Raw genomic sequence first — 25,285 nt, forward strand, 5'->3', positions numbered from 1 at the left:
GACTAAGAGACAAGCTTTCAAATGAATTAAAGCTCTGTCTGGGTTTTTGATTAATTAATAAGCTGGAATGGAAGATTGCTGCTAATCCTCCGCCCCGGCCCGTGCTACGAGCATTCTGACAGTTAGTGTGACTCGGGGGTGTTGACTCATTTAAACTAACATATTCATCCTGCTGTAACCAGGTTTCTGTAAGGCAGAATAAATCAATATGTTGATCAATTATTATATCATTTACCAACAGGGACTTAGAAGAGAGAGACCTAATGTTTAATAGACCACATTTAACTGTTTTAGTCTGTGGTGCAGTAGAAGGTGCTATATTATTTTTTCTTTTGAATTTTTATGCTTAAATAGATTTTTGCTGGTTATTGGTAGTCTGGGAGCAGGCACCGTCTCTACGGGGATGGGGTAATGAGGGGATGGCAGGGGGAGAGAAGCTGCAGAGAGGTGTGTAAGACTACAACTCTGCTTCCTGGTCCCAACCCTGGATAGTCACGGTTTGGAGGATTTAAGAAAATTAGCCAGATTTCTAGAAATGAGAGCTGCTCCATCCAAAGTGGGATGGATGCCGTCTCTCCTAACAAGACCAGGTTTTCCCCCAGAAGCTTTGCCAATTATCTATGAAGCCCACCTCATTTTTTGGACACCACTCAGACAGCCAGCAATTCAAGAGAACATGCGGCTAAACATGTCACTCCCGGTCTGATTGGGGAGGGGCCCAGAGAAAACAACAGAGTCCGACATTGTTTTTGCAAAGTTACACACCGATTTAATGTTAATTTTAGTGACCTCCGATTGGCGTAACCGGTGTCCATTACTGCCGACGTGAATTACAATCTTACCAAATTTACGCTTAGCCTTAACCAGCAGTTTCAAATTTCCTTCAATGTCGCCTGCTCTGGCCCCCGAAGACAATTGACTATGGTTGCTGGTGTCGCTAACTTCACATTTCTCAAAACAGAGTCGCCAATAACCAGAGTTTGATCCTCGACGGGTGTGTCGTCGAGTGGGGAAAAACGGTTAGAGATGTGAACGGGTTGGCGGTGTACACGGGGCTTCTGTTTAGGGCTGCGCTTCCTCCTCACAGTCACCCAGTCAGCCTGCTTTCCCGGCTGCTCGGGATCTGCCAGGGGGGAACTAACGGCGGCTAAGCTACCTTGGTCCGCACCGACTACAGGGGTCTGGCTAGCTGTAGAATTTTCCACGGTGCGGAGCCGAGTCTCCAATTCGCCCAGCCTGGCCTCCAAAGCTACGAATAAGATACACTTATTACAAGTACCATTACTGCTAAAGGAGGCCGAGGAATAACTAAACATTTCACACCCAGAGCAGAAAAGTGCGGGAGAGACAGGAGAAGCCGCCATGCTAAAGTCGGCTAAGAGCTAGTAGCTACGCTAGCTAGCGGATTCCTAAAAACACGCAAAGTGAATAATGTGTAAATAATTTAGAGGTGATTCAGCAGAATGAGTGCTTTAGTTAAGGCACGTAAAGATTACACTGGGAAACAAATCGTAATCTAGATAACTAGATCAATCTAACTGCGCAGATTAAACAGCTAACAGATACAGAAAAACACCGCTGTGCTCCGGAACAGGAAGTGATACAATACCGCAGTGAGAGCCAACCACCAGTAGAGGCCAACAAGGTTAAACAAAGCCGGTAACTAGCGTATAAAATACAATAACGTAGTTTAACCCTACAATAATGGTATTAACACATTCATATAACAAAAAATGTAAACAAAAGTGTGCATTAACGTTAGCTTCCCAAACAGAACAGATTCAACTATATTGTTAGCTATGATAAACGGTGCTGCAGCCGGCTAGATAAGCTAACATTGGCTGTAAAGTTTAACTAATTGTACCCCACTCTTCCATTTTTATCACTAATATAATAATATTGAAAAAAGAACAGGAAAACGTTAAAGCATGCTGAAATGTATATGGAGACATGATATAAGTACCTTAGTGAAAGGATATAGAGGTGGAACCGCTCCAGGCTAAAGAGAGCTCGGGGCTCGTGGCTGCAGCAACATGTAGGCCATGGTTGCCTTAAACTAGCTTGACGGAGAGGGATAAATTCCAGGTAAGCTAACACTGACAGTAGTAGGCCTAGTTACCACTTAGGTAGCATACTCTTCATAATAAAATAAAATAAACAGAAAACAAAATCCTAAAAATTATTCACGTTTGGTGGAAAATTATGTTTCCAGTCTGGTACAGAAAATGATTTTGGTCTATATTGCTAGATTCTGCCTCCATGACAACTGTTCTTGGGATGATTTTTTTTCACCCATTCCTTAGTTTAATACATTTTAAGCCATAAAGTTATGTATAATTGGGGGCATAGTCATTTTGAGTGACAGATACTAGGGATGTCCCGATCAGGTTTTTTTGGCCCCCATCCGATTCCGAGTCATCTGATTTAGAGTATTTAGAGTATCTGCCAATACCGAGTCCCGAAAAAAACTGAATGAACAATGAACAAATGCTAAATATATAATAATTTCATTTTAATCACCTTATTTTATTATTTATCACTTAAACAGTGCATTTCTCCTTGAGGTAGCTTGAACAATCAAGTAATAATCTACCAGACTTAAAAAATGTTCCATGTTATTTTATTTGTCTAAAGTAAATGTCCAAGGTTCTGTATGTTAAACAAGAAATGATCTAATCTGAAATAAGAGGTGGTTTTAATTTATAGATGAAAGGTTTCTAAAGAACCATTTATTGATTTAGCTATTTTAATTACAAGTGTTCTAAACTTTTTTTAAACAGTAATCAGAAATTTTGATGTAACAAACAACAACAAAAACATTTCCAAGGATTTTTCTTCAGACACGTGGTTTCTGCACTGATCTGTGGTTGAAATCCCCACCTGACTGGAAAATCACTAAGGGCCCTTGGGCAAGGTCTTTAATCCCCTATTGCTCCCGGTGTGTAGTGAGCCCCTTGTATGGCAGCACCCTGACATCGGGGTGAATGTGAGGCATAATTGTAAAGCGCTTTGAGCATCTGATGCAGATGGAAAAGCGCTATATAAATGCAGTCCATTTACCATTTGTACAGATCAGTGGTTTCTGCCACTAGTCTTCTGTGTTTTGGCCCGACGCGTTGTTCCTATTGGACAGCGTGAAGCTACGTCACATCAGAGCAGCGCAGTGAACGTGAATGAAGACAGAATCTGTTTAAGACGCGCTCCTAAATGTGATGAGTGCGCACGTCGCTCGTGCACACACCATCTCTCGCTCCATTTTGCAGACAAACGATCACAGGGCAATTTGTTTTTTTCTTTTTGTTAATCAGACGACAGATCGTCGTCCTGAGGACTTGGTCAGCACCGGGTCCTGCTGCGCATGGAAGGATGACTGAGCAAGAGTTTCGGTGGGAAAGTGTCCATCATCCTCTTGTCATTCCATCGAGGTGTCAGGCTGAGCGCGTAAACACACAAACAGCAGTTCTGCGCAAGAAACTTTGCGCACGTAACTACCCCCACCTCTGTCCGGGTTACAATTCCATCTCTTCTTCCCAAATTCACTGCGCAACTCTTGTTCCCTTTTCTCCTCTGGAATCGGTTTCAGCCGCACGCATTTGTGAGAATGTCCGGTTGAACTTGTGTTTTTTCTTTTGTCCAAAAAAAAAAAAGAAAAAAAGATTGGGTTGAACTTTGACCCGCGTCAGCCTGCCGACAAGCGGCAATGTGTGCTCCTGTCAAAAGCGTCGCGTCAAAAGCCGAGCTAAAGCGACGTCTCTAAAGCAACGCGTCTCACGCCTCTGACGCTTCCGATGCATGAAAGGCTCATTAATCTGCAATAATGAGCCTGAAATAGCGCTGATCAAAATAATGAGGATAAAATCTATATTGGATTCCTGATCGGATGCAACGTCCGATTTCGATCAAGTCTGAAACCACTTGATCGGGCCTGATTTCCGATCACGTGATCGGATCGGGACATCCCTAACAGATACTGTGTACCAAGCTCCGATTCAGAGCTCTGGTTTCCCAAAGGCTGCTAGTTGTGGAGGAGTGTGTTTGTCTTTGTTGGCACATTTTATTATAACTATCTGTAATAATATGGCTTGTTATGTGGTAGTTGTCCTAATTGATCGTGTAGGATATCTGCACTTCAGTATTTCTTTCAAGTAAAATTTTCATGTTGTTTTAATTTTGTATGCTAACAGCATTAGCATTTTTAGCAGCTATCAGTAGCTTGATGAAATCTGGGATTTAATAAATACCCAAACCAAGGTTACCCTGTTAATATCAGCTTGTTCAGTAACTCTAAGATGGGGGTGTGTTCAGGCTTCATTCATTCCACCCAGGTTTCGCAGGGTCTCCCCTACGTGCCACTTCTTTATCCCTCTATGGGCTGGTCCGTGACATAGGGAGAGTAAGTACTCCAAATTTGGTGACAGTAATGGCTCTTCCTGGTCTCTCTAGGAGACTTATGGGTGACATTGTGCAGTGTGTGTGTGTGTGTGTGTGTGTGTGTGTGTGTGTGTGTGTGTATATATACACTCAACAAAAATATAAACGCAACACTTTTGTTTTTGCTCCCATTTTGTATGAGATGAACTCAAAGATCTAAAACTTTTTCCACATACACAATATCACTATTTCCCTCAAATATTGTTCACAAACCAGTCTAAATCTGTGATAGTGAGCAGTTCTCCTTTGCTGAGATAATCCATCCCACCTCACAGGTGTGCCATATCAAGATGCTGATTAGACACCATGATTAGTGCACAGGTGTGCCTTAGACTGCCCACAATAAAAGGCCACTCTGAAAGGTGCAGTTTTATCACACAGCACAATGCCACAGATGTCGCAAGATTTAAGGGAGCGTGCAGTTGGCATGCTGACAGCAGGAATGTCAACCAGAGCTGTTGCTCGTGTATTGAATGTTCATTTCTCTACCATAAGCCATCTCCAAAGGCGTTTCAGAGAAATTGGCAGTACATCCAACCAGCCTCACAACTGCAGACCACGTGTAACCACACCAGCCCAGGACCTCCACATCCAGCATGTTCACCTCCAAGTTCGTCTGAGACCAGCCACTCGGACAGCTGCTGGAACAATCGGTTTGCATAACCAAAGAATTTCTGCACAAACTGTCAGAAACCGTCTCAGGGAAGCTCATCTGCATGCTCGTTGTCCTCATCGGGGTCTCGACCTGACTCCAGTTCGTAGTCGGAACTTCGCACAGCCATTGAAGAGGAGTGGACCAACATTCCACAGGCCACAATTGACAACCTGATCAACTCTATGTGAAGGAGATGTGTTGCACTGCATGAGGCAAATGGTGGTCACACCAGATACTGACTGGTATCCCCCTCCCCAATAAAACAAAACTGTACCTTTCAGAGTGGCCTTTTATTGTGGACAGTCTAAGGCACACCTGTGCACTAATCATGGTGTCTAATCAGCATCTTGGTATGGCACACCTGTGAGGTGGGATGGATTATCTCAGCAAAGGAGAAGTGCTCACTATCACAGATTTAGACTGGTTTGTGAACAATATTTGAGGGAAATGGTGATATTGTGTATGTGGAAAAAGTTTTAGATCTTTGAGTTCATCTCATACAAAATGGTAGCAAAACCAAAAGTGTTGCGTTTATATTTTTGTTGAGTATATATAGCTCGTGGCTATCAAGCGTCTTAGACTGAGGGAACCAACATATTGTCTTAGCCTATGAGAAAATATTTTCTTAAACATAAAATAGAGTAAACATTTGTTTTTCTTTTTGTTATCCAGGTGGAAAGGAGAACAAAATGCCCATCCTCATATCAAAGATCTTTAAGGGACTGGCTGCTGATCAGACTGAGGCTCTATATGTTGGTGATGCCATATTATCTGTCAATGGCTACGACCTACGAGAGGCCACACACGATGAGGCGGTGCAAGCCTTGAAGAAGACAGGCAAGGAAGTCATTCTTGAGGGTAAGAGATTTTTCATTTAGAAACCAAGAAACAGACACTCGACCTCACTCATCAAATTCACTCTTCCTCAAAGATTCTTTTGTCTGGCCGCATTTGGAACGTGCAGTAGGTTGATTAGTGTGACGTATTCAAACTGTCCACCAGATGAAGATAAATAAATTATCCACATTGTGATCATTTGATGTCCCCTCCTGTTATCCTGGTTATATCATGAGCAGAAGTAATGTTGGTCCTGTGTCTCAAACAGTAAAGAACTATTTAAAGTTTGATAGAATTTAGTTATAATCAGATGTACCTGGTCATGATGGAGAACATAATCATGGTGAACTCAACCTTGTATGACATTTCTAAGCCAACTGAAGCAAACTATTTTTGATCTGTTCACTCCAACACAAACACACACAGTTGATTCTAGCACCTTTTCTCATGTTTTGGTGCAATATTTCCTTTGCAAAATGATCCTCACAATGAGTGGGTGTTTGAGTGGTGATGTGAGAAAGCTTTCCAGGTTTCTGAGGTGCTCAGCCTCTAAAAAGTGTCCGCTGAAACACACACAAGGTGAAGTTTCAAACTCTTTTATGGTTTGCAAATAAAATTTGATTCTGTATTGGCAACATTCTCACATTTCAAAGTAAAATATATAACTTCCCCTGTCTTTGGCTACATATCCAAGCCCCACATAGATAGAGAGATGGAAACAATAGATTGAAATCCTCCTGTCCATTCTCTTAACTGCACATATCAGTAGCAATCAATAGATTTGAGTAATTTGTCTATAGGTGATTTTTCAGTGTCCTGAAAATTGAATTGTGAAACTGTTGCTCCCAATCTCAGTCTACAGGGACCTCTAACCTACATTTTCATTATTGGTAGAGCAGGTAAAGATAAAAAAAAATGATGAAGACTCTTCATCTTCAGCTCAAACTGTCAAATGTTTGAGCTCCTTAAAGGTTGCTGGCCAATCCATCAATTCAGAGTCAAATGGTCCACATTGACTATTTGCTACATCTACATCCAACTCTTTAAGATACCGACATGTCATCTAAATGTCTTTAAACAAATAGTTATCTCCAAATCATGCAGTTTTGTAGGGAAGTCAGATAGGCCCTATCTGAACATGGTTGATATAGGAGTTGGGCTATCAACCTCTTGATTGGGCTTTGATTGCTAGTGTCCACTTTAGGCTAGCTGTCTGTGTCCTTGAACAAGACACCTCATTCACATTGTCTCACCCATTCCACCCACCAGCCTGACCTGGAGGAGTAACCTCTAATGGCCTGTTGTCCCATGCAGAAGACGTTGAGGGCTCTCATCCGGTTTGCACAATGATCTGTAGGACTGACTCACTCATGCCATCTGAACCTCAATCTTAGTTACTAGTTACTATAGGCACTTGTTGCCTCACACCCTCCACTTTTTTTTTGTTTACAGGTACCACTTGGCATTGGTGTTGATCAGACTGCAATTTTGTTTTACTGCGAAAATTATGGAAAATTCAGCTTCCACTGCCTGTGAAAGCTGCACCATGCACACTGCAACATGACGAACTGGCTGTGAAAACTCCGGATCTGCAGATTTCATCATGGGGGGGGTATTAGTGTTGTACTCCGTAATCGTGATCATCACTGAGTTTTTAAAATACTTATCGCAATGCGTTCTTTTTTACGTGCAAGTTTTAGAAATTCGGCCACTGATCTATATCTGTTATACAGATCAGTGGCCGCGGACCCGCGGAACCCCATGGAGAAAAATCTTCACTCAAAACGCGGGTGTTTGATGGTTGTCGTAAAGCGGGACTGATTGGTTGCTGCCGTGATTCTGTGCGCCTCCTCCAAGACACCGTTTCAAGCTAAACGTAGCATGTGTACATTGCATACTTTTAGAACTGTCATGTTTTTAAAATAATTATTTTGCGGTATATCTGTGTCACAGAGTGACATCGGACAGAGGGAAAATGGCGAGAAAGACGAAAAGAAATGTGAAAAGTGAACTGCATCTTGTGGAAACATGATACACATTTTTATCTCCCTGGAAAATAAACATTGTGCTGTTCAAACAGGATTTCACACAAGATTATGTGACTTTTTTTTTAGTTAATCTAGACTTTCTTTTCATTGGAAGAAGGACATTCTGGCTTTGAATGGATTTACAGGAATTTATGCAAGAATATAAATGACTTTTTTTACTATAAGGTATGTTATTGATATTTTACCATGATTTTCAAAATATTCTATAAGCTTTAGCTGTGGTTTTTAAAATGCTTTAACAGTCTTTTCAGTCTTCATGAATTTCATGTAGTTTAATTGTTGTGACTGAATGCATAATTCGGTTTACAGTTAAAAGGAAAATCATTCCAGGTCCTACTTCCATGTCATATTCCGTTATTTCAACATGATCATTGACAGTTCAAATGAGACGTTAAATCAAGGATCATTTAAATATGCGCTTCTTTTGAGACTTTTTTCTTCCAGGAGATGCAGAAAATGTATCATTAGATACAATATTAATGTGGTTTCTGGGGCCCTGCAGGCCCTAAACCCTGGCTCCTGGACTTTACCCAGTCTCCCTGCAAATTTTCCTTGGATTTCACACTTTTCATTTCACAGACCTGCACATAGACATCCAATATAATTACCTGCCCTGGATGACGCTTGGCCATCCTCCAGGCAGCCTACCAGTCCATGCCCAATGTTACCATCAGTATGTTGAAACCAGGTCATATGCGAGCGTCCCCTTGTCCTCGTTGAGGTGAGCTGGATCATGCCAAGGTAAATGACACATGGCAGTAGAGTTGTAATTGAAGTTGCCTCACAATTCAAGTAGTCATTCTCATCTCATAAACTGCTGGGGGGTTCCCATGATGCACTGAGTGTTTCTTTCTCTTTTTGCTCTGTATGCACCACTCTGCATTTAATCATTAGTGATTGATCTCTGCTCCCCTCCACAGCATGTCTTTTTCCTGGTTCTCTCCCTCAGCCCCAACCAGTCCCAGCAGAAGACTGCCCCTCCCTGAGCCTGGTTCTGCTGGAAGTTTCTTTCTGTTAAAAGGGAGTTTTTCCTTTCCACTGTCGCCAAGTGCTTGCTCACAGGGGGTCGTTTTGACCGTTGGGGTTTTTACGTAATTATTGTATGGCCTTGCCTTACAATATAAAGCGCCTTGGGGCAACTGTTTGTTGTGATTTGGCGCTATATAAATAAAATTGATTGATTGATTGATTGATCTCGGTCTCTCTAAGTAACCGTTCTTTGGACATAGTTATTGTAGCAGTACCCAAGTATTCTCCGGGAAGACATGATACCAGGCAGTTGAACTTAAATTCACTGCACTTTCCTGTAATCTATTACAAGATAGAACTGTGTTTTCCTTGTTTTGTGAGTTGTTTACCATAAAAGCATCTGCCAGTTGTACAGATGGAAATGCCATCTTTGATATCTTGTGTTTTCATACAATTCCCTAATATTTTGGTTTAATTTTGCTGAACGGTCATACCGTACTTGATGATGTGAAAGAAAAAGGTGTTATACCTGAACTTTGATCCAGCTGGATTGGAAACGGCTAAATAATTAGCTAAACTCAGTCAGGACGCGGAAACCAGAAATTCACAGCTTAAGATACTGTTCAGGCTCGCATTTGTTAATATCACAGCACCTAATAAGAATCCTTCCATTATATCAAACAGATTTGACACCAGGAGGAATCTCTGAAAGTTTGCCAGAAGTGTGGGGAACTTTGAGGGTAAAACCGGCTGTGCATAGGAAGGTTTGCAGTACAGCCAGCAGGTGTTTGCTTCCTTTTCTCTTGCTGTTAGTCATTCTCATTTCTCTGAGTGACGGTATCGGCACAATTACATGAAAAGGGGTCGTCTGCCGGCAGGTGCGAAACAACATGGTGAGGTGGAAATGGAATCTTTAGATATGAGAATGAGGAACAGTCTTGACAACTGATAGCATCGCAGAGATTCTACAACCCCTTGATGTCTGAACTTCATGTTGTTTGATTGAATTGTTAAAGCCATCTCTATAAATCAATCAATTTTTTTATATAGCGCCAAATCACAACAAACAGTTGCCCCAAGGTGCTTTATATTGTAAGGCAAGGCCATACAATAATTATGTAAAACCCCAACGGTCAAAACGACCCCCTGTGAGCAAGCACTTGGCTACAGTGGGAAGGAAAAACTCCCTTTTAACAGGAAGAAACCTCCAGCAGAACCAGGCTCAGGGAGGGGCAGTCTTCTGCTGGGACTGGTTGGGGCTGAGGGAGAGAACCAGGAAAAAGACATGCTGTGGAGGGGAGCAGAGATCGATCACTAATGATTAAATGCAGAGTGGTGCATACAGAGCAAAAAGAGAAAGAAACAGTGCATCATGGGAACCCCCCAGCAGTCTACGTCTATAGCAGCATAACTAAGGGATGGTTCAGGGTCACCTGATCCAGCCCTAACTATAAGCTTTAGCAAAAAGGAAAGTTTTAAGCCTAATCTTAAAAGTAGAGAGGGTGTCTGTCTCCCTGATCTGAATTGGGAGCTGGTTCCACAGGAGAGGAGCCTGAAAGCTGAAGGCTCTGCCTCCCATTCTACTCTTACAAACCCTCGGAACTACAAGTAAGCCTGCAGTCTGAGAGCGAAGCGCTCTATTGGGGTGATATGGTACTACGAGGTCCCTAAGATAAGATGGGACCTGATTATTCAAAACCTTATAAGTAAGAAGAAGAATTTTAAATTCTATTCTAGAATTAACAGGAAGCCAATGAAGAGAGGCCAATATGGGTGAGATATGCTCTCTCCTTCTAGTCCCCGTCAGTACTCTAGCTGCAGCATTTTGAATTAACTGAAGGCTTTTTAGGGAACTTTTAGGACAACCTGATAATAATGAATTACAATAGTCCAGCCTAGAGGAAATAAATGCATGAATTAGTTTTTCAGCATCACTCTGAGACAAGACCTTTCTGATTTTAGAGAAAGGGCTCATAAGTGTTAACTCATCACTGCATGTTGCTCTTCAACATGAATCAAGTTCACAAAACGAACAGTACCAAAGATGGAAGTTGGTGAGCGGATGCTGATGATGATAGTGAGAGAGGGGCTGAGATGGAGGGCAACCAGAGACGAGGTGTGCGATTGAAGCATGTATGAGTTGAAGGGGTGCGGTGAGATGTTCTTCAATGTGCACTTGAAGCTAAGCAAAGGAAAGTGCCTTGGCTAACCTATCTTTTGTCACTCTTGCAAGTGTATGTGCCACTTTTTTTAATATGTATTTTTTTCGTGTGTGTGTGTATGTTGGCCTATCCAAATGATGTCTGTTAGCAGTTCATTATGGAGGCAGGGATGGGATAGGAGATGTCCAAATAAGTATGGACCTCCCAAATTCAAACTCCTTCCTTCCTTTTTGTCTGCAATGTCCAAATACTTAGCAACCATGAGTTCCTTATGTTAAATAGATAAATGTATTGATCAGTCAAGATCGAAGTTCAAAATTCAAAATAAGTTCAAAGATACAATCAATGGCTTTCATCCAAGACAGTTATATCATTGGTTGCCGAGCAACTGTACTGTCAGATGTGAAGCAATCATAAATGTCTGCAGAGTTGGGGCAGCACGATGGATTAGTGGTTAGCACTGTTGCCTCACAGCCAGAATGTCATGGGATCGATTCCCACGTGTGTCCTTTCTGTGTGGAGTTTGCATGTTCTCCCCGTGTTTCCGTGCGTTGCCTCCAGGTGCTCCAGTTTCCTCCCACATTTAAAGACATGCAGGTTATAATATAATATATAATTGTCCGTGTCTCCCTTGCAAAAGAGCTCTCGATGTCAATGGGACTAACCTGGTTAAATAAAGATTACATTTACTTGCCTGGGTACCCTGCTATTATTGTATATTTCTTTTGGATGTAAAAGTCCATATTCTTTGTTTCTTTAAGTGTGTGAACTACTAGTTTTGTGTGAACCATTTCATTTTTCTTCTTTTTTTATGCCTTGGACTTGAAGGTTTGGGCCTTGGCTACAGCACTGCACTAAAGTTTTATTATTGTTATTATTATTTTATTTTATTTTGATCCATTGAGAGGTGGGAGTGGGTGTCATCTTCTGCAGGCCTCCCGTCCTGTGCACCAGCATGGACTCCCAAAATTTCCTGTACATTTGTATTGTCAATTGTGTTGGTAGCATGGCTCAAGCAGAAGGTCACCCCTTTGAGTCTGGTCTGCTTTAGGTTTCTTCCTCAAATCATCAGAGGGAGTTTTTTCTTACCACTGTCACCTGTGTGCTTGCTCTAGGGCAGGGGTGGGCAACTTTCTCCAGAAAGGGCCAAGAGGGTGGAGGTTTTCTTTGCAGTCAGTGACTCCACCAGGTGATTTCACTGATTAACTGATTCCATCTGCTCAAAGTAATATTAATCACTTTAAGGTTAGACCTTACTTGTGTGAAGCACCTTGAGGCAGCTTTGTTGTGATTTGGTGTTATATAATTGAAATAAATGGAAAAATCTGCATATCAACGTCCACGATTTGGGTGAGCGCTCACCCACAGTGTCCAGCCACAGTCGTCCTGTGTGTTCAGTGACGTGAGTTGTTCAGGCTGGCGGTATGTACTGTAAGATAAAAATCCACCCTGCCTGGAAATTGTCTGTGTTCGTGATGACACTCGCACTTACATGGTGTATTGTCTAAACAGTTCATCGCAGAAGGTATGACATGAACTTTCCATTTGGGAAAATGACTTTAGAAAAGGACCATTAAAACCGCTGTCACCACTTTTCCATGTGGCAACATTTCTGTGGGTTAGCTCACACAGCAGGATGGCGTCAGTAACTTCAGCCAGGCGGTGCGGATACAGCCACAGCAACAGCCGCGGGAAATCATTGCAAATCTCCCTGCCTTACATGTTCACAGTCAGGCAGAAAAGTGTTGATATCAGGCAGCTCAACCAGTGATCCGTCAAGTCAGGAATCATTTCACGGCTTTCCCTTCTCCCCCAAAGGACCCGATAGAGGAGTGAAGAGACGAAAGGCTTGGACGCTTGCTGGGGATCACTGAGGGGGGAGTGGGTTTAGGGTGCTCGAGCGTGCACGTGTCCAGTGGGGACGTTCATTTTTGTCTTGCAATTGCTTACATCTGAACACATCGTAGGAATAAAGAAAATAAAGTTTACAGTTGCATTTCACAATATTTCAAGATTATTTTTGCATTACTGTAAATCCGCTAAATGCCCTTATGGGCAGAAATAAAAGTGCCAGTACCACATTGTGTTGTGGGTTTGGCGTTTTATCAAGATATTCAGCAGCACAGTCGGGAGCAAAGTTGTTGTTGGCGCTGCCAGTTAAAGGTCAGGATAATAGTTTTTACTTGAACATGAGCATCAACACTAACGCTGATGTGCTCAAGGCAGTTTTCACTGCAGACGGCCTCAACCAAGATCAAGGAAGAACTACCTCACTTCAAAATATCTGCAATGTGATTTGTGAGCTGTATTACTTGAATCTGTCAGATAACTACACTCAACAAAAATATAAACGCAACACTTTTGGTTTTGCTCCCATTTTGTATGAGATGAACTCAAAGATCTAAAACTTTTTCCACATACACAATATCACCATTTCCCTCAAATATTGTTCACAAACCAGTCTAAATCTGTGATAGTGAGCACTTCTCCTTTGCTGAGATAATCCATCCCACCTCACAGGTGTGCCATATCAAGATGCTGATTAGACACCATGATTAGTGCACAGGTGTGCCTTAGACTGCCCACAATAAAAGGCCACTCTGAAAGGTGCAGTTTTATCACACAGCACAATGCCACAGATGTCACAAGATTTGAGGGAGCGTGCAATTGGCATGCTGACAGCAGGAATGTCAACCAGAGCTGTTGCTCGTGTATTGAATGTTCATGTCTCTACCATAAGCCGTCTCCAAAGTCGTTTCAGAGAATTTGGCAGTACATCCAACCAGCCTCACAACCACAGACCACGTGTAACCACACCAGCCCAGGACCTCCACATCCAGCATGTTCACCTCCAAGATCGTCTGAGACCAGCCACTCGGACAGCTGCTGGAACAATCGGTTTGCATAACCAAAGAATTTCTGCATAAACTGTCAGAAACCGTCTCAGGGAAGCTCATCTGCATGCTCGTCGTCCTCATCGGGGTCTCGACCTGACTCCAGTTCATCGTCGTGACCGACTTGAGTGGGCAAATGCTCACATTCGCTGGTGTTTGGCACGTTGGAGAGGTGTTCTCTTCACGGATGATGCGAAGGAGATGTGTTGCACTGCATGAGGCAAATGGTGGTCCCACCAGATACTGACTGGTATCCCCCCCAGTAAAACAAAACTGCACCTTTCAGAGTGGCCTTTTATTGTGGGCAGTCTAAGGCACACCTGTGCACTAATCATGGTGTCTAATCAGCATCTTGATATGGCACACCTGTGAGGTGGGATGGATTATCACAGCAAAGGAGAAGTGCTCACTATCAGATTTAGACTGGTTTGTGAACAATATTTGAGGGAAATGGTGATATTGTGTATGTGGAAAAAGTTTTAGATCTTTGAGTTCATCTCATACAAAATGGGAGCAAAACCAAAAGTGTTGCGTTTATATTTTTGTTGAGTATACTTTCACAACCTTTAAGAGAGTAGATTAGAAACCTGAGTGCTTGCAGCAGGATTTTTCCTTTTTGTTCTTTTGGTACTTTTGATAGACCTGAGTTCAATTGGAGTCGTGCAAGGTTTTATTGATGCAACAACAAATGCAAAAAGCTCTAAGATCTGCCAATGCCAAGGTGTTTGAACATTTTTAAACATGTACTAATTATATTTTAAATATGCATTTGACTAGTCAGAATTAGCAAGACCCTGATTTTTATTTTCCTTCGGCTGCTCCCTCATTTTACTCAAGGTCGCCACAGCAGATGTATGGTGTTGATTTTGACACAGGTTTTACGTCGGATGCCCTTCCTGACACAACTCCGCATTGCATGGAGAAATGTGGCAGGGGTGGGACTTGAACCCGGAACCTTCTGCACCGAAGCCAAGTGCACTAACCACTTGCACCAATCACCTACAGCAAGACCCTGAATATAGTTTGATAATTCATAAGTACATTTGGAGTGTCAGACATTGGCCAGCACGCTGTGAGTCTGTCAGACTACAGCACAAAATTCCCAGTGCATTCTAGCCTGTGCGGATTAGCTCACAACAGAAACATTGTGAAAATGCCAGAAAGTGACCACGGTGATTTTGGAATGAATATGAACTTAGCTCCACGGATAAATGATGAATGATTATCATATATTATCTGTTGATAAATATACTGAGCTTAGCAACACACTAATAGTATCTGTATGTATGAATATCTTGCAGGATTTTTCAAGATACATTGAAAACATGTGGCGCTGTAATGGACCCAATACAAAAGGAGGTAGTCAAATGTAACAGCAGAAGCTACAACTTTTGCAAAGTGGCACACTGAGTAAAATAAGGATCCACTCTGATCACCTGAAATAGACTTACTGCAATATTTAAATCAAAACATGTATTTTTAAAAACCATGTTGCTGTGTGTTAATCCACTGGCTGATCAACTCACAGATGAAGCGAGGACACACACTTTAAGCAAAGCATGTTCAGCTATGAAAAAATGCCTTTATTCTGTTTTGATCAACAGGGTGAACAGCGGATTTATCAATGTGGCTTTTACAGAAAAGCAACACTCCACATCCCAGTTTTTCAGAAGCTGTTTTCACGTTTATACACAGTCTGTCCGCTGACTGTATTAAAGCTACAAAACTGGTGACAACATGAACAAATAAATAATTACCTGGGAAATCAATGTAGCAACAGAGGGCTCGAACATTTAAAAGCGGCAAACTGTAAATAAAGTATTTTATTCTGATCTGTTGTGCCGTTTCAGCTGGATTCATCACCACAGAAAATGCCATTGGAAATACTTTAATTCCTTATTGTGGAAATTGCTTGTGAATAAACACAGCATTTTTAAAGATGTCATCCTCTGTTATAATGCAGTGCTCTGGGTGCATTTTTTTTTTTTTTTCGGCCAACGAAAATGAGACAAATTGTCCCTTTTTAGGTGAGAGCGTGACTGATGCACACAGCGCAGCGTGGGCGAAGGTGCATGTCACACACTCACATTACCAGGATCATTTTATTCACGTAAATTTAATGGCGTTGACATCTTTTGTTGGTTTGTCATGAAAAACGAAAGCGGATTTTTACCCTTATCACATGGCAATGTAAACATGCATGCTTAATTTAATTATTCCACATTGTCAGTCCCTGCGATGTAACAATCGCACATGTGCACATTGCAATGGGGTGTTCAATCGATATATCATGCAGCTGTACAAATACCAGTGTTGCCAACAATGGTTAGCCTACACATGCTTGTATCGGATGATGATGTTTCTTAAACTGTATTTTGAGAACTGTAATTTATATCAGCAGTCCATTTGAAATTCGAAGATCTCCCAAAATTAAGCAACTTTGAGCCAGAATAGCTTTTCATAACTTCTTTGTAGAATTGTTTAAATGCTTTGTAATTGGAGAGAGTGACAATCCAAGATATCTCGACTTCAGTCAAACTAGTTTTACATATTGATAGTCAGCAGTTACGTTTTGACAAGTAGCCATTATAATTTAGGATTTAAAAATACACATTTAAGATATTTTAAACTACAAGATGTTAAATATATCGTTAACTGGAATTCAAATGTCAGAAATGCAGTAAAGCTGTCCTGAAATACAGTTTTGACAGGTAGATGGAATTACTGCATAATCAAAACTGAATTATTTCTATAATTAGTAACTTTGTAGAATCTAGTGGGGCTCTTTTATAGTAAAAACATAATTCATTCATTCAATTTCAATTTATTTCATTTATATAGCGCCAAATCACAACAAAGTTGCCTCAAGGTGCTTCACACAAGTAAGGTCTAACCTTACCAACCCCAAGAGCAAACACACAGGCAACTGTGGTAAGGAAAAGCTGCCTCACCCCCTATGACTGCTGGATTAGGCTCCAGCCCCGCCATGACTGTTAATTGGAGTAAGTAGGTATAGAAAATGACAAAAATAAATGAATATTGTAAGTAGAAAATCTGAAGAACCAATGATCCAGTGGTTTTGAATATGTTATTTTCCAAGATATTTACGTGAAGAGACAATAGTATCTCCTAGGAAAGTAGAATGTATGTTGACCTAGGATTGGGCAATATGGCAAAAATTGGTGGCTTAGTGATTAGCACTGTTGCCTCATAACAAGAGGGTCTTGGGATTGCATACTGGCTTGTCCTTTCTGTGTGGCGTTTGTACATTTTACTTGTTTGCTTGGGTTCCCTCTGGGTGTTCTGGCTTCCTCACACTTTAAAATTTATTTAGGTTAGGTGAATTGGTAACTCGAAGTTGATCGTAGGTAAGTGGGTGTGACCATTTGTCTGTATATATGTGGCCCTGTGACAGACTGGCATCCTGTCAAGGGTATACCCTGCCTCTCGCCCTGTGACTGCTGGGATAGGTTCTAGCCTGCCACCCCCCCCCCCCCCCATGACCCTTAATTGGCCAAACAAGTCTACAAAATGAATGATTGATATGGGTTGCTGCCAGTTTGAATACTGTCCTGATAATGACTGAAATTTGAAGAAGCTCTGTAGTTATTAAACATGTCTTTCACTGTATTTTGTTTTAAGAAGCAAAAATCATGTCTTGGGGCCATTATTGTGTAAGGTCAGGCTCCTTAAATGTCCCTTGACAGTGACTTTATTGGGGAAAAGGTTTGAAATTGTTTGTTCACATAATAGAGCCACTGTGTCTTTAACACTTTTAATCTTGCTGTAAGTATCGGCACAACTACAACATTGGTTAGATTGTTTGCCCCGTTTCTACCACCTTTTTTTGGTTGATTGATGTAACACCGATAGCTGAAACAGCACTGGACAAATTGAGAAATCCAAACATTTCCCAAACATACAAAAATACTTTGTTGAGGGTATCCGAAAGCTCGTTAACATCGATATTAATGTTACCAACAGTTAAGATCTCATCAGCATGAGTATGCAAATCAGAAATGAAATCACTGAATTCATTTAAGAATTTGGAATAAGGGACAGGAAGCCGATAGACATAGGCAAAATAACACAATTGCAAGCCATCAGTGTGACTATAACTGATTGTCCCAGTCTGATAAGGGCAGACAATTAGATGTTAAAATAAGTTAAATTTAGTACACCTGTGAGGTGGTGAAGTTTTACAGATTTATGGAGTAAAGGAATAGCTCTGTCTTGTTTAGTATCACAAGCATCATGAGTATACACAGGTGGAAAAGCTTCATTTAAAGGCAGATGTACATTTGGCTTCAACCATGTTTTGCATGTCAAGCATATCTAAACAGTGTTCCAAAATGAGATTGTTTATCAGCAGTGATTATAGGACAGCAACTTTATTTTAATAAAGCTTAGACTGACACTTACTGGATTTGGTAGATGACAAGTTTGAACACAGAATTTATTTTACCTTAATGAGAATTTCATTTTAGGTGCTCACGACACATCAGAAGCAACTTGGGGGGTCATGGACCTTGCCCAAGGATCCTTTGTGATTGTCTGGTCTGGCAGGGCTTTGAACTGAAGATCCTCTGGTCTCAAGCCCAACGCTTAACCACTAGACCATCACGTCCTTAGTACAGTACAGAGTCTCGGTATGACAAAGTAGCGTATTTTCCATCAGAAAATCCACTCTATTGCACAATTTAAAAATACTTAAAATATACATTTTAGTAAATTTATTACATTAAATGAATGAAATATATAAATCTCCAAAATATTCTACATTAAATATACATAATATCCTACCCATTGTGGTTTTCTTACCTTAATGTGCCCACTACTGAATTCCAAATTCAAATTAATAGTATGTCTCCTTTGTTTTTATCGCACCTTCATCAAAACTGTGATGGATTAATCACCCTGTGTAAGTGAAGAACAGGAAACACCTCAGAGGCTCAGAAAAAAAAAATCTAACACAGAAGATGAAGCCACAAAGCCATTGCTGCCTTTATTTCATCTCAGCTTGCCTGCATGTGTTTTTGTATGGGTGCGTGCGTGTTGTCACAGAGGGTCATGAATAGAGGTGCATAAGTCAGCCTGACATTTCCCCACTTGTGCCGACACTTTATTATCACGCCATTATAATAGAGCTGTGGATTCACATGTGGCTGAGTAGCAGAATAAACAGGGAATTTTCTTTATATAATCAATTTTGCACAATGTTACGTTTGAGAATACAGGGAACACTAATCATACAATAATTTGGAAATTTGTCTTTCTGTCTTTTTATTCATTGTTTGTGGTTGATTTGCACTAAACTCTATGTGGCAAAACTTCATGTAATATTTTTTTACTCTGAAGTCCACCAACTTGGCACACACTTTGAGGTGGGATCTTAAATTGCCCTGGTGAGTTCACATTTACCAAAGGTCAGTCATTCGAGGGTCAAGGGAATTGAGGTATACATCCCCAATTCCAATGAAGTTGGGACGTTGTGTAAAATGTAAATAAAAACAGAATACAATGATTTGCAAATTCTCTTCAACCTAAATTCAATTGAATACATCACATAGACAAGATATTTAATGTTCAAACTTTATTGTTTTTGTGCAAATATTTGGTCATTTTGAAATGGATGCCAGCAACACATTTCAAAAAAGTTGGGACGGGGCAACAAAAGACTGGGAAAGTTGATGAATGCTCAAAGAACACCTAATTGGAAACACGTGAGTGTCATGATTGGGTATAAAAGGAGCATCCCCAAAAGGCTCAGCCATTCACAATCAAAGATGGGGTGAGGATCACCACTTTGTGAACAGCTGCATGAAAAAACAGTCCATCAGTTTAAGAACGTTTCTCAACATTTAATTGCGATGAATTTAGGGATTCCATCATCTACAGTCCATAATATAATCAGAAGATTCAGAGAATCTGGAGAACGTTCTACACATAAGCGGCAAGGCTGAAAGCCAACATTGAATGCCCGTGACCTTCGATCCCTCAGATGGCACTGCATTAAAACCGGCATCATTGTGTAAAGGATCTTACCGCGTGGGCTCAGGAACACTTCAGAAAACCATTGTCAGTTAACACAGTTCACCGCTACAAGTGGAAGTTAAAACTCTACCATGCAAAGTGAAAGCCATACATCAACAACATCCATAAACGCCGCCGCCTTCACTGGGCCCGAGCTCATTTGAAATGGACAGACACAAAGTGGAAAAGTGTGCTGTGGTGTGATGAGTCCACATTTCAGATTGTTTTTGGAAATCATGTACGTTGTGTCCTCCGGGAAAAAAAGAGAAAAAAGACCATCCAGATTGTTACCAGCGCAAAGTTCAAAAGCCAGCATCTGTGATGGTATGGGGGTGTGTTAGTTCCCATGGCATGGGCAACTTAGACGTCTATGATGGCACCAGGTTTTGGAGCAACACATGCTGCCATCCAATCAACATCTTTTTCAGGGACGTCCCTGCTTATTTCAGCAAGACAATGCCAAGCCACATCTGCACATGTTACAACAGAGTGGCTTCGTAGTAAAAGAGTGCGAGTACTAGACTGGCCTGCTTGCAGTCCAGACCTGTTGCCCATTGAAAATGTGTGGCACATTATGAAGCGCAAAATATGACAATGGAGACCCCGAACTGTTGAACAACTGAAGTTGTACATCAAGTAAGAATGGGAAAGAATTCCACCTACAAAGTTTCAACAATGTGTCCTCGGTTTCCAAACATTTATTGAGTGTTGTTAGAAGGAAAGGTGATGTAACACAGTGATAAACATACCACTGTCCCAGCTTTTTTGACACATGTTGTAGGCATCCATTTCAGAATGACCAAATATTTGCACAAAAACAATAAAGTTTATCAGTTTGAACATTAACTATCTTGTCTTTGTGGTGTATTCAATTGAATATAGGTTGAAGAGGATTTGCACATCATTGTATTCTGTTTTTATTTACATTTTACACAACGTTTCTACCAAACTTGGTCTGTCATTGATGGTTAACCCTGAAATTGCCCTTCAAGACTGGTAAGGTGGCAAAGGTCAAGGAATTTGTTTCTGGCAAGGACAGCCAGAGCTCAGTCAGTCATTTGGTTGAAGGTCGAGGTCATTGAGATCAAATGTCACATTGTGTTAGCACTTCCTGTCTTCATGACCAAGGGTAGCATTTCGCTGGTGTATAATAAAAATCGAGTATTGTAAATCGACTACAGTCCTAAAAAATGATCTTGATAAAGTACTACCTGCCTCTGAACTGTCGTATTGTATCTGTATTTTAACTGGGTTTCTGTAATCACTGAAAACGCATTCCTCACCACCGCCAGCTTTGTCACCTGAGATAGGGTGTACCGCCTCTCTATGGACAACCCGTACAGCTAAACAGTTTTGTAGTTTTATGTACATATGATTACACCTGTTGTTGTTGGGGACAAAAAATATTGTTCCCACACTTGTGAGGAGTGGTTTTCCTTGTGGGGGACAGAAAGCTGGTCTCAGTGGTTTTAGACGAGGTTTTTGGTGCTGTCAGACCGTAACTTGCCTTCTTTTTTATTAGTGGTAGCTGCGTGTAGAAATATTTAAAACAACATGTAGGATGTGATGTAACTAGGCTGAAACAGTGTTAAGATATACTTCAGTACTTTCTCATCCAAGTCTGAGGAAATGTGACTGTGCTGTTTGACTGTTCGGCCTGTTTTTGTACAGATTGAGGGTGGTAACTTAAAGGAGAATGTTCACATTTGCTTCACCTATGTTGGGGGTCATCTTTTCACTTGGGCCAAGAATGAATTTAATCAGCACATTGATTTAGAGAGTCAACAAAACGTTAGTGTCCAGGTACATGGACAGGATCCCTACAGAGGTAATTATGAATACAATTTTTATGACATTCGATTATATACTTGGCCACTTATTTTAGCATCTTGGCACCTGGCATGTGCTGCTGTGCACTGAGTGAATATAAGTTGATTGCTTAGTTTCCAACCGGCTAAAGTAAGCAACTAACTATAGAATTGGTCAACAAATAATGTTTATTTACATTTAGTCAGGTAAGCATGTGTGTTTGCTTCAGCAGGGATCCATTTTATTCAGCTTTCACTTCTAATAACTTTTTTGCCTGTTAATGGTGACAAGAAGCAGTTTACTCTGAGTGGTTTTCATTGCCCCTTAAAAAAAAACATTTCTTCACCAGTTAGCTTACAATGGTGTTTGTGTTCTAAACAGATCATACACTGGTCAAATTTATTTTTGTCCTGGGTGAAAAAATGAATGCAAAATCTTCTAAAACTAGAGCCAAGGTTGAAAAATGTCAGCGATCTCCTTTAATATTAGTTTGTATACTTGACTGGAGAGCAAGAGGAGTGGTGTTGGCGTCTGTCTCTTTTGCCAAGGCATTTCTTGACACTGCGACTTTGTACTTTCCATTAAGGTCATGGTGGTCAGGCTCAGTGCGCACGCACACACACACACACACACATACACATACAGATTACGTAGGTTTAGTTACAGAACCTCTGATGTAGCACAATTTAGTTTCCTAAACCCTTTATTCAGTGGAAGTGTGCACAGCTACCTACGTTTTGTGGACATACTTTTCCCCCTCATTTTTGCATTTTGTCACTTTCTCTCATGTTACATTTTAATATAAGACAACAAGCATAAGAATGAAATGTAGTTTTAAACTGTGAATCTATTTACTGAAGAATAAAATGTCATCTGACGTGTGTGTGTGTGTGTGTGTGTGTGTGTGTGTGGGGGGGCTGTTTCCACACATGTCCAGTTTTGTAGTAATTTCCTTTCAACAAACAAGCACCGGTGGCTTTGATGGCAGCCACATGTAGGATTAGGAAATTATACTGATAAACAAACTGAGTTCAAGCGCCACTCATTTTCAATCAGAGTGGGTGTTTTACAGCCACAAGAGACGAGTGGTTGTTACGCCTGCAGCTAGGCGGAGCCGAAATAGAGAAGTCTATTTTATGCAAATGCCAAGCCGTGGGACACAGTCACTGTCAAGCTGAGTAAAGGCAACATGTTTATTGGTTAGTTGTTGGTTATATTTATTTACAGGAAAGTTGTTGTGTTTAAACTGTAAAATATCAAACCTCAATTGCATTTCTTTGTTGTAAGGGTTTGATAATGAAATGTCAGGAATCCTTGCCCTTTTTTTATGAACATATTGGCAGTTTTACCTATATTGTAAACCGATAGCAGGCCATGGGTGTGTTATGGCTTAATTTAGAAAATAGCATAGTCCCTTGATTGATTTTATGCACTAACATTATTCATTCATCATATGGTTGATACTTAAGCCTCCGTCACACAGAGCAAAAATTTGCCGGAAGTATGCCCGACACTGCAAATATTGTCATAAACTAATGCAGTCGGGAGGAAAAGAGGCATGGCCAGCAGTGTTGGAGCACAGACAGACTGCCTCGCTCACACCTGTCAGATCACATCCAGAGCATATGTAGATGACACAGACTGCTGTCAGACGGTCAAAAAAGGAGCTACAGACTGCCCGATCTCCATATGACTGCATGGCAGACCGGAGTGCTGTTTTCTTCACGGGCACGTCGTCGCCTGTGTGCATGGCACACCTGTGCTCTGTGCACACATGCGGGGCTGTACTTATCACTCAGCTGTGTGTGTGTGTGTGTGTGTATGTGCGTGCGTGCGTGCGTAACACTGTCTGGGCCACTAAGCACACGGGGCACACGTGGACAAGTCAACAGCTTGGCTCCAAAGTTTGCTGACAGTTGGGCCATACAGTCCCTCAGACGGAACCTTTCCAGGGAACTTTCTTTTTTTGGGCATTATTGTATTTGGCACTGCTGGTCATACCAGCAGCCATACAGTGCCAGATCTATCTCGAGGTTCCCTCGTATGCGCTCAAATCGTTTCAGATCCCGTTTAGCCGCCATTGGAATATATAAATTGCAGTTAGATGGTCGTCAGATAACACATGGATCACTGTCGGATTTGTGTCCCATCTCAATGGCACCCAGAGAATTATGAACATGTGCGTCACACTGGGGGTTACCGGCAGATTGTGACCAACTATGTCGACTTCCGCAGATGGCTGTCAGAACGTTTTGGAACTGAAATCTGACACCTTTCGGATGTGCGCCAATTCATAAGTCCAACACCACTCTGCGTGATTCCGGCTATGTGTGATGGGGGTATTAAGAAAAACAGTATTGTTCTCCAAAATACCCTGTCCCATTAATGAGATAATGTGATAATCCACTAATTAGTAAAATACCATTTCAACAAGAATTCCTTTAAACATGTGAGAGCGCTGTGTACTGCAAATAAGTCCAGACATTAACAATAGGGTTGCTGCAGTGTCTGTCAGTAGGCCACCCTCCGCATGTCAAGCTTCCCCAGCCTGTCCATGTGCCAGGCTGTATTACATATATGTGAAATACATGTGCAGTGAAAAAAGACATTCCATCCCACTGTAGCCCACAATACCAATAGGAAGGTCATAATAAATTAGCAATAGAAAGGACGTAGAATGCAACAGCGGTGTTATTCCTCATACTCATGCAATAATACCCTGATACGGTGAAAATGGTTCCCCATCATGCATATATAGAAGAATATGACTTACCCTGTGGAAGATATCATATATATGATGGCTGTTGTGTTCCAACAATTTATCTAATGTGAAATGAGTTTGCGATACGTTTGTGGATTTGGGTGGCCCTGAAAAGGGCCTTTGGGGGGTCTGTAATCAGTTCCAAACCGACAGCTGGATCAATTGGTGTCATCATCTCTGGCAGCACTCCTCTCCATAAGCCTCTGGTAGGACAGTTTTTATTTGTTGTTTGTGTGGAATAACCTGAAGCATGGATCAATGCACAGCCACACATTACATGGAACCCACTCATAACTGGATTGGTGAGTTGTTCGTCCATCCCAAAGTGGCTTTCCTCTTTCCAATTATTGTGGAACACATGACATGTCTGCTGAGGGTTCTTGGTTTTCTGACCCTCCCTGAGTTTGATCTTCTTGAGGAAATGGTGACCTGTCAGACGTTCCACATCTAGTGGATTCAAAGCTCCATAGGGATGAATCATTGTAGCATCGGTGTCCCGCACCAGTGCTTTCACCATCTTATGATGGGGAAACTCGGTGAAGCACAGGCTTCCTCTTAAGCTTGTTGCAATGCTCCCTATAGAGGAGGTTTACATTCAGGACTGGCATCATCAAGAGGTGGAAAAAGACCTTCTTCCACCACTTGAGGATCCTCCTCTTGAAAGTGGGATAGGACACCATCTAGCC

At 41.4% G+C, this 25,285-nt stretch overlaps 1 protein-coding gene across 1 annotated transcript in view; it reads left to right on the forward strand.

Moving 5' to 3' along the window:
* snta1 (syntrophin, alpha 1) overlaps positions 1-25,285 on the forward strand; it is a 149,766-nt gene that overhangs the window by 41,379 nt on the left and 83,102 nt on the right. Inside the window, exon 2 of the mRNA XM_034166081.1 lies at positions 5,759-5,944. Coding sequence (XP_034021972.1) covers positions 5,759-5,944 — 186 coding nt within the window. The remainder of the gene's footprint in view (positions 1-5,758; positions 5,945-25,285) is intronic.

Source organism: Thalassophryne amazonica, chromosome 3 (assembly GCF_902500255.1).
Source record: "Thalassophryne amazonica chromosome 3, fThaAma1.1, whole genome shotgun sequence".
Taxonomy (NCBI): Eukaryota; Metazoa; Chordata; class Actinopteri; order Batrachoidiformes; family Batrachoididae; genus Thalassophryne; species Thalassophryne amazonica.